Source organism: Benincasa hispida, chromosome 8 (genome assembly GCF_027475165.1).
Source record: "Benincasa hispida cultivar pf3 chromosome 8, pf3_genome.v1.1, whole genome shotgun sequence".
In the NCBI taxonomy this organism is placed as follows: Eukaryota; Viridiplantae; Streptophyta; class Magnoliopsida; order Cucurbitales; family Cucurbitaceae; genus Benincasa; species Benincasa hispida.
In genome coordinates, this window is record NC_143485.1 from 3,038,911 (window position 1) to 3,050,036 (window position 11,126).

General features: G+C 31.9%; 1 protein-coding gene across 1 annotated transcript; it reads right to left on the reverse strand.

Moving 5' to 3' along the window:
* Positions 1-3,027: 3,027 nt before the first annotated feature.
* On the reverse strand, positions 3,028-6,373 carry LOC120082596 (zinc finger protein WIP3-like). The gene is made up of 2 exons (XM_039037841.2): positions 5,439-6,373; positions 3,028-3,966 (listed from the first exon to the last, which is right to left on the reverse strand). Exons 1-2 carry the CDS (start codon positions 6,024-6,026, stop codon positions 3,541-3,543), a joined length of 1,014 nt encoding a protein of 337 aa, XP_038893769.1. The 5' UTR covers positions 6,027-6,373; the 3' UTR covers positions 3,028-3,540.
* Between the last annotated feature and the right edge of the window lie 4,753 nt (positions 6,374-11,126).

Sequence of the window (11,126 nt, forward strand, 5' to 3'; positions counted from 1 at the left end):
TATTTCGTTCCTCAAAATTAAACAATATTTGAGTTTTTTTTTTTTTTTTGTTATATATTTTCTAAAAATCATTTTCAAAATTTGAATATATATTGAGAGAGTTTTACAATTTCAATGTTTGTTTCCGAAAAATGAATAAAAAAATCCAATACTTTTTTAATAAAAGTGAAAATCATAGTAAAAAAAATTATTTTTAAATATAAGAAGATGAACTAAAATATTTACAAATATAACAAAATTTCAATATTTATCTTTAATAGACTGCGATAGATTACTATCTTATCTATCTGTGTAGATAAATTGTGGTATTTTGTTATTATTTGTAAATATTTATAAAGGATAAAGTTTAAAAGAGATCGTTGTCAATCAAGAAATATGATTAGCACTAACTGATAATTAAGTTGTATAGAATGACCTAATTCTCTATAATGTTAGTTTAAATTATAATGATAGCAATTATAAGCCCAAAAACAATAAAGGGTTGCTCAATCCCTTAGAAGGAAAAAGAAATAATAATAATAACAACAATAGTAATTCATAAATAAAATAATAAAAAGATTTTATTTCCCGACAAAACAAGGTGGAGGTCCATTATCTTAAAGAAAATTTTAGTAATTTTTTTTCCTCACCTTTTTTGGTATTGGTCAAGCCTAACTCTCTCATATTCACATTTCTCAATCTCTCTCTAAATTGTGTGGAAGGGATAATGATAGTCTTTTGTGTTTGCCTTTGGCAAAAGGTTCTTTGTGAAATTTGCTTTTACACAACTAGGAGAAAAAACAAACCACTTTGGTTTTTAGATTCAATTCATTCTAATGATTTGGTGAGAAGAATTCAACTACATACTAAGGATATATATAATCAACTTTCAAATATTAATGTCTTAGATGTTATGGCAAATCATGATTCATCTAAAGACATATATATCAACGGTGAGATTCAAATCCTTCACGTTCTAAAAAAAAAAATTAGTACTATGGAAATAATACACATATTTTTTTTTTTTGTTGTTCACACAAATATTTTGGAAAATACCAATTTACACAATTTTAAACTTCGAAGATTGTCTCAATTTCAATCTTGAACTAGTAATTGTATAAATTTGAACATTAAACTTTCGTAACTGTATTAATTTGCATCTTCTATTACATTCTAATTAAATAAACATGTTGTGAGATTTATTGTTATTATTTTTTTTATCAATTTTATTTTTAAACTTTTATAAGTGAATCAATTTAAACACTTATTTAAGATTTATATACATCAATTCTAATTGTCAATTTTATTAATTCAACATTGATGACGCCTAAAAAGTGTAAGGATTGGATGCATGGATGATTTTCGAATGTGTAATCTTAATCAGTATTCTAAATTTATTCACTTGTAACTATTTAAGACCTCGTTTGGTAACCATTTTGTTTTTGAAAATTAAACCTATAAACACTAATTCCACATCCAAATTTCTTACATATTTATCTACTTTTGATTTAAAAAACAAGGCCAAATTTTGAAAACTAAAAAGACTAGTAAGTTATTTTTGTTTTTAGAATTTCGCTAAGAATTCAATCATTATAATTAAGAAAAATGCAAATCAATATAAGAAATTGGGAGGAAATAGACTTAATTTTTAAAAATCGAAAACAAAAAACGAAATGGTTATCAAAACAGGCCTAAAAATTTAACTAAAGATTCACACGATAATGTTCGAACTTAGTAGGAAGGAGCTGGGGTGTTTAATCAATACACTTATGAATTCTTAGTTGATAGTTGAAATTGAAAATTTTCGTAAATATTATGTTAATGTTAGTGTATATATATTGTTTTGTAACCTTAAAATGTTGGATTTGTGTGAAGATAAAATGATTAGTTTTTACGCGCTGAATAAATGACTTATGATTCTTCAATCAAGCCGGTGATTTCTGTTGGTGGGGTGATTTGGTGAAAGCCTCCAAGTTGGACTCTCTTTTTTTACTTTCCCATCATGCTGTTGACCATACTAATATATGTATTACTAACCTCTAAAATTTACAGAAATTTCCTAAATAAAATGCTTAATTTAATCCTGTTTTAATTTCTAGTATTTGTACATTCATTTACGTGTTGTTTTTAAATATAGAAAAATGAATCAAAATATTTATAAAACATAGTAAAATTTTAGAACTATCAATAATAGACGCTGATAGATACTAATAGACTTCTATCAGTGTCTATCAACGTCTATCATTCATAGTTTCGAAATTTTGTTATATTTTGTAAATATTTTCAGCAGTTTTACCATTTAAAATAATTTTTCTTTATTTATTTTTTATTTTGTTATTATTCTTTACATCATTCCTTATCTAGCCAAATGTGGGACTTTGGTTATTCCCAACTATATGAAATTTTATAATTAAGGTATTCTAGTGAAGACAAGAAATGAAAAAAAAAAAAATCTTTTTAACTAAAGAGATTGTTGCAAATATAGCAATCATGCCTAAATTATTTCCAAAGTATAGTACAATGTAAAAAAGTTTGCAGATATAGTAAAATTTAAATTTTGCATTCGAAATCTATCAGTGATAGACCATATCACTAGTACAAAGGTCTATCAATAATAAATCATATCACTCAATTTTGCTATAACTATAATTATTTAAAAATGTTGCTATACGCTCAATTATTATCCCTAAAAATGTTATCCAATGCAATTATTTTTAGTTTCGGAACGTGGTAAGCTTTTGTCGCTCAATTATATTCGTGTACTAATTAGTTTGTACTGAAAATGATTATTTTTTGAGGTAGCCAAAACTCACAAGTAGCTTTCAATCTCTCTCTCTATATATATTGGCCACTAAAATCTTCATCATCACATATAAAAGTTTAATCTACATTCTACAGCATGACATCAAAATAGAAATAATCTTTCTCAATTTAAACAAGAACACAAAGAAAGGAAGATCTGATCGCAATGCAATAATATCAAATAGATTTACATGCTTCCCACAAAATTTGCAGAGATATCAATAATAAAGTTCAACACACCATCGATTCAAAAAAGCATATAATGTAAATGATTATACCTTAAAATTTTCATAAAGTTCGTTAAAAGAGGAGGGAAATTAGAAAGACAGAGAGAGAGTCTTTCGATCTTCATATATGAAAGATTACCAGTTTACGATAAGCAATGAAGCTGACAAATTTCCTCCATGAAAGAGAGACAATAAAATCTAACACCAATCTCACAAAAGAAGAAAATTCATCTACTTCATCACCTCTGGCAATCCCATCTTATTAGAAAACCCTAAATCTTCAAAGAAAGGGAGAAAGAAAAAGATAATATATCACAGTGCTCCGTAGCAAATCGTTCCCTCTTGAGCTTCTCAGAAAAACTATTCAATGTGATTGTCACAATGTAGTTGTACCGTTGTCAACCACATTGTTCAGATCTCCCAAATAATTTCTCCTCGCACGACCCATCGGTCGGAGAATGTTTTGTTACCGAGCACGAGATAATTAAGATGTTGCATGAGATCGATACGACAGAAACCCTAGTAACATAATTCAAGAGAAGTGATCTTCTTGATCAGATCCAGTGAGGCATTCATCATGATCAAGAGGGGAGCAAGGGGAGTGGCCTTTACCAAAGGATCTGATGTGGTCTTTGAGAGATCTTTTGTGTTTGAAATCTGAGCCACAAGTGCAATACCAAAGCTTACCACAATTTTTTTCATGGGTTCTCCAATCTCCTTTAACAGCCAAAGTTTTGCCACATTTTCTACACATAAATGGCTTAGAACCATGCTTTCTTTTGTAATGAGTTTGAAGGGTTCTGAAGTCCTTCAATGGCTTGGCTCTTGGATGGTTAATGTTGTTCTTGCAGCCTTGAGCACAGCAATAACATGGAAGCCTTAGCATTGCTGCTGGCTGTGTTCCTCTAAGAGATTCTGGCCCTTTTCTGTACTCAGATCCATGCCCCCACATGTGCATCTACAAACATCATATATATATATATATATGGAGCTAAGAGAGTTTTTCGAAAACATAAAAGTTACGTTACGAATATGGGATGGAGATTTGAACCTACAAATTCATAATAAAAGTCGGAATGTTTCAACTAGTGATAAGGTCGATTTTGGAGTATTGAACATGAAAATTTTTAGACTCTATCGGATAACTATTTAGTTTTGAAAATTAAGCTTATAAACGTACTACTTCAAACCATAAGTTTTATGTTTTACTATCTATTTTTTTTATTAATTTTTCTAGTTTTCAAAAACTTATTTTTGTTTTTAAAAATTAACTAAAAATTCGAATGTTTAGATATGAAATTATGAGGATCGTGAACAAAAAATTGTGAGAGGAAACAAATAAAATCTTCCATAAACCAAATAAGTACTAAAAAAATTGTTTTAAGAACAACTTTTGGTTCTTAGAATTTGATCAAGAATACAAATAGTTCTGTAACATAGATAAAAATTAAAATAGTAAAATTGGGAGAAAACGAACATGACTTTCAAGAAAAAGATAAATTTTGTAATCAAATAGAGCCTTAATTAGTAAATTTGATTTAATTAACTTTTTCAATAATGAGAATTTTAAGAAAGTAGATTTTTCTCCTGTGTCCTCACGAGAAAGCTTTGTTTTTAGCAACCTTAACGGGTCCCCTTGGTTGCAAAGTCATAAAGAGAGACAAAAAGAGAGATTAGCTTAGCATAATTATCAAATAACCAAAACTCTTCGATCATAGAACTGCATTTGGAAACGCCATAAAAATAAAATGTTTTTGGAATAACATTTTTTTTAACAGATTACTTTATTTTTCGGTGTACCAAAAAGAGCAAACCAAACTCTAATAAATAAGAAAGTACATCGAAAAACAGAAACGAGTTAAGTTCGTCCCCGACGCCTAATATCTCGATCACCGACTTCCCCTTCCAAATGTTTTTGAAAGAACATTTCAGTATTCTAAAATAATAATATTATCTTTATTTTTAACAAAGGGAAGTAACTTGGAAATACACTTAAGCAAATAACATTGCAATTATTATAGACTCCATTTGGTAACCATTTGGAGTTTTTAATTTTTTGTTTTTGAAAATTAATCCTATAAACAATACTTCCATCGCTATTATATTTATAGTTATCTACGTTGGATGAGTATTTTCCAATTCAAAGCCATATTTTTTAAGGGAAATTGGCTAATAAATCTAATGTCACAATAGAAGACTTGAAAATCATGAGTAAAAATAATAAGAAAACAAACACAATTTTGAAAATCGAATGGTTACTAAAAGAGACCTGGGTTAAGGACTCAAACTTATTCTCAATTAACTTTTAACTTTTTAGGATATGAATTTGAACTAGAAATTACTAGTAGGTCCTAATCAAGTGTTTTAATTTGTAATCAGCCAAAATAAAAGATAACTACAAGGTTTAAAGAAAATTGATATTATTTTTACCTGCATGTTATTGTATCTATTAAATGACTTGTTGCAGATGGAGCAAGCAAATTGCATAGGACCAACAAGGATCTGAGCTTGTGTTGGGATCCAAAACCTTCCTTGAGCGTTAAAATTAGAGAAGCTTTTCTGCAAGCTGTTAATTTCTTCTTTCTTTACACAAACATTCAATTCCTTCCCATGATCACCAAAATTAGAGACATCACCAACATTTGGAAGCCCAATGTGCAAACCCACTTCAACTTTCTCCATATCTTCATCCTCCTCTTTAATTCCCAAATATTTCCTTTCATGATCTCGAGCTCGTGCCCCTTCTTCATCCTTCTTCGTCGAGACGTCGATCTCGGTGAACAAAGGCAGGCATCGAGATGACGAAAAAAATTCATGTTGATCAGGAATTAACCCTGTATTAACGCATTGGATGCTCGTCGTCTGAGAGATCAAATCACGGTCGGAGGAGGACGAAGACGAAGACGAGTGTGAGATGGAGGGAGAAAAAGAAGAATTGTGTGGTTTAAGCCATTCTATGAAAGTTGGGGATTGAAGACAAAAGATATTATCTTCTGCCATGTGATTTCTCAAACCCATATCTTCAAGGGGTTAACATAAAGCATTCATCTTGATAAGTTGAACAAAAAAGAGAGCAAAAGAAAACTTCAGCTTTATAAAGGTTTGATATTCAAATGATGAACAAAAGGTGTTTTTGGTCTGTCTTTTTTTTCTTTTCTTCTTTTCTTTTTTCTGTGACCATTTGATGTATAAAAGAAAAAGGAGAGATAGTAAATGGTGGGGTAAGGAAAAAAACGACATGAAGAATTGAGAATCCAAGAGCTCAAGAGTCTAGAGGGCCACTGTTGATCATGTAAACTACACGTCGTTTACCCTTTTTTAAAATTTCTTTTTCTTTTTCTTGTCTCTTTCTAATAAACTATGTAAATTTGATTTGATTTTTTCAAATATCAAGCTTGTGAAAATTTGACCCACATGTCACAATTTTTTCTTTCAAATGAAACCAATTACACCAAACTTGGAGAAGCAAGAAGTGGAGGAGCATTATATTCTCAGTCAATACCTAAAAGAAAAAGGCAAAGTCATATAGATTTATGTTTTTGGCAATTCTTTTTAGGTTAACTTGCATATAACTTACACTATTTGATTTTATTTAGAGAAATTTGAATGGTTTGCTTTTCAAAATCTAGCAACGATAGTTTTAAATCTAATTTGCATTTCTTTTATTATTTCAATTTTAGTGTGTGTGAATATGGAGTTGTTTTCATTCCATTAATTGGGTTTGTTTTTATTTGATTTAGGTTTTACCATTAATTTAGTTATCTTTTCAAATTTCTTATCTCATTGTAATCGTATATATTTATTGTATTAATTGTGTCAACTTATATACCAAAATATAAATTAAGTATATTGATGTAGAACCTGAAATTTGTTATCTAACTCAGGTTAACTCTAGTTCATTATGCGGGTTAATATGTTTAATTGATGCTTTTATAGGTATAGAGAATCGAAGAGGTAGATTTGAGCATTAAGATACAAATCGAGCTGAACCGGAGTATTTGGAGACTAAATGAAGCGTCTAAGTCAAAAGAGATCAAAATTATGAAATGCCGCTGGAGGACCTAGTGTCACGGCACTAGACGGCAGTGCCATTCACAATCGCATCACAAAGGGCATTGCGTCGCTGCTGTCATATTTTAGGAAAGAATGTTCTGAAAGGAAAAAGGCAATGGAACTGCAGTGCTGCACAAAGAGTCGCGACACCCTCGATTGTCTATAAATAGAGATTTTTCAATATTGGGTCAAGGGCATCCACCTTTCCAATTTTGAGCCCCATCCTCCTTTCACTCTTTTCTCTTATGTTTCATATATATAGTCTATTTTAATGTTGTGGAATTCATCTTATCCATGAAGATCTTGATTTCAATGTTTAGTAGCTAAAGAGGTATTTTCTAACTTAAGTTGAGAAGGAAACTCATTGAATCATATTGTGAGGACTTGTAATTCTTATTTCTATCTAGTGAGTGCTGGTGATTCTTAAAAATTTTGAACTTCTATTCTTCGGATTATGTTTGATTGAATACCCTTGCATATTTTCATTACTTTGCTAGTAATTGCTAGTAATTGACTAACAATCCGTGACATCAAAGAATACTTGTAAGTAAATTGTTGACTATTTGTGATGGTCTTCTTACAACATTGATTTATTGAGTACAAGAATAAAATCGATAGACAACTTACTTAGTAATTAATTGACTTAGCATTCCTCTTAACCTTAATACGAGTCCGGGATGTTTGTGGAGCGTGTCGTTCCCAATTCATTAATCACTTTGTTTAATTGAGCATCTTTGTTAATTTCCTACTGTGTTTGTCACGGCACTAACGGGCAAGTTGGTTAAGCACTTGCATGATTTTGATGATTACCTTTAGTGGCCAATGAACAACTAAATAAATGGGTGGATCTGAATACCTAAGCTAGACTTTTATGATTCATATAATTTGTTTCAATTCTTGCTTTTATGTTTCACGCTATTTACATTTATCTTTGATAGACTTAAGATGTATTATCGTCTGCAAACCTCTACTAATCAAATAACATTTATACACTACCTAATCCTGCTCGTATTATTATGATACCATAGCAATAGTGGTAAGTCTGGGTCAATCCGCAGAGAAGCACTAGTATGAGTTTTTTCTGTAAAGCTAATTAACTATTAGAGCAGTAAATGGAGGGGGTTTGGTGTGGATAGTGATAGTGAAGTGCAAGAAAATAAAAGGTGACAGGTAAATATAACCTAAGATTAGTTTTTCTAGTTTTGAGAGTAAGAAGGATCCTATGTAATTTCAATCATCGATTTCTACTAATTAAATATGCATTCAATTCATGCATGCACAACGACCTACTTAGCTTTTCTATGCATTCGGTTCATGCATGCACAACGACCTAATTAAAGCTAATGACAATGCCAATGCCATGCACAATTATCATGACCTCATGATGGGGCACCTCAGTTATCTCGAAGATATGGTGATGCAGCTCGAATTCCTCCATTCTCTAATTGAGTCAGCAATTTGAATGAGATGATAACTCAAACGATGCATCTCAGCTCTAGTTTCCTTAAGACTTTCTTGTTGGATATGAAGGAGATTCTGCCGAATGTGGAGATATTCCTGTTGCCAAAAGAACTGGTGATCAATCGAGTCTCTAACTATATCCTCTAAAGACATACCTTAGTTTTCTGACTGACCAAACTCTGACGGCTCGGGGATGGTTGGATGATAGTAGCACTCTGATAGTGCGTAAGGATGACCATAGTCAAAGGGATGACCAGTCCATCCAAGATAGGTGCAAGGATCAGGCTCCCAGTGACTAGGGTGACTCCTTAAGGCATGGTCCATTAGCAAGCTACCTTGTAGTTACCTTTCAACCAATAGACGAACAAATGAGACAAGATCGTGAAGCATACTTCGGAGTTTAAAAATCTGCTTGGTCTCTTTTTCTTTCTGTTCAACAACATGCCTATTCCACCACACATGGTACATACTATATGATTCTGGTTAACCATGATAAACATGACACAAGAAAAGAAAACAAATCAAAAGCAAAAGAAAACTCTAACTAAAAGCTTAACTAAACAAAAAAAAAAAAAAAAATCGGCTTCTTTGGCAATGGTACCAATTTAATAAACAAAGATTTACTATCACCTTCAAACCTCTACTAATTAAATAAAATTTATAAACTACCAAATGCTACTCCTATTACTATGATTGCGTAGTAACAATGGTAAGTCTGGATCGATTCGCAGGGAAATGCTAGTAAGCTAATTAACTAATTAGAGTGATAAATGGGAAGGGGGTGGGGGGGGGGGGGGGGGGGGGGGGGAGATTTGGTGTGGATAGTGATAGTGAAGTGAAAGAATATAAAAACAACAGGTAAATGTAACCTAAGACTAGCTTTATCTAGTTTTAAGAGCAAGAGGGATCCTATGCAATTTCAATCATCGACTTCTTCCAATTAAACATTCGACTTACTCATGCACAACAATATATTTAGCTTATCCTAACTTAACGACGTTACAAGCAGTCGAATTGTTCGGCTAAACTAAGCATACATCCTAATTAATAATTAAAGCCTTAAGAAAAGCTCTATTTAAACTATCTGCCCCTAAGTTTATTGGGTTCAGTAGTGTCCATATAGAAATAAAAATATGTGCAATAAGACTAAGGGTTTCATTGTGTTGATTAACCAATATTTTATCTTTGATCCTAGTTAATACATGGATTCTAGGTTAACCATAAAATACATGATTAACTAATTCCTACTTTGGTGATTGAGCTAGAAATTCGAATGTGAACATGACAAAGCTACAAATCGATTAGCAAGGGCAACACATGCTTATGAGGGAATGCCAACACACAAACATGCATTTAGAAATTGAAATAGATTCAAATAAAGCATAAAGTGATATATATTCAGTTTAAGCATAGAAATCTCAAGAAATTTACAAAGGATTCTTGCTCCCAAAACTAAGTAGAAATTACCTCATCAGTCCATGGACAAATAAAAAAGAAGAGATTCAATCCATAAGCTACAACCCAAAAGAAATGTAAAATCTAATCTAAAGATAGTAGAAAAAATGAAGAAAAAAAGAAATTTCAGTCTCTCCTGGGCCTCTATCAAAATCTGCCTTAAAACCCCAAGAAAAGGAAGAATATTATTTATAAAATATGAAGGAGCGTCGCAGTGCTAAGGAGTAGCATCGCTACGCTGCGACCCTTTATCAGAGTGTAAGTCTTGTGTGTTGCAATGCGTGTAGGTGCTCTACCCTTCTGTTAAAGTCCGAAGTGCCATTGCACTCTAAGGCAGCATCGTGGCGCTCTCACCAATGTTGCTCTATGCCTTCAAGAATAGCACATGGTACTGTTGCACTGGCTCCAAGGCAAATTGTAATTTCATCTCCTTGAAGCTCTAGGAGATCGATTTCAATTTCAAAAGCTTTAAATCAACCCCAAACAACCTTTAACACTCTGAAATGCATGATTTGCATGAAATCCAACAAAATAGACATTTAATGATATAAAATATAACAAGCATGCCAGATTAAAAACATATTCTACCCCTGAAGCACGGTGTAGCTATGACTCTTAAGTGCCATGTTGGATGGTACCAGCACGCAGCAGAAGCGACAAAGATCGATAAGTACTCTAATTGATTAATTTTGGCAGAAATGAAAGCATGCTCAAATAGAATTTAATGGGTTTCGAGACATACCTTTGAAGAACCTTTAAAATCTCGATTTTCAGCTGCAAATTCCTCCAAATCTTTGTGCAGACCACCACAAGATCTTCTCTACTATTCTCTTGGTGCTCTAAATAGAGTTGTGGGACTCAAAATATGCTGGAATCAAAGGGAACTTGGAGAATGCTCACAACAACAACACAAAGGAAGAACACCTTATTCACACAAATTTTCAACTAAAATTCTATCGGTTGCCATCCCTCAAACTTACTCCAATATCTTCAATATATTGCAGACTATCATGCAAAAAGATTTGCTGCATAGGATGCAACTTCTGCTTGGAGTAATTGATGCTTGAAGATGGTGTGTTGTTAGTGAGTTACTTGAAATGGAGTTGGAAAATCCCATTTTCCATTTTGTGTATTTTCTATTTCCAAAAT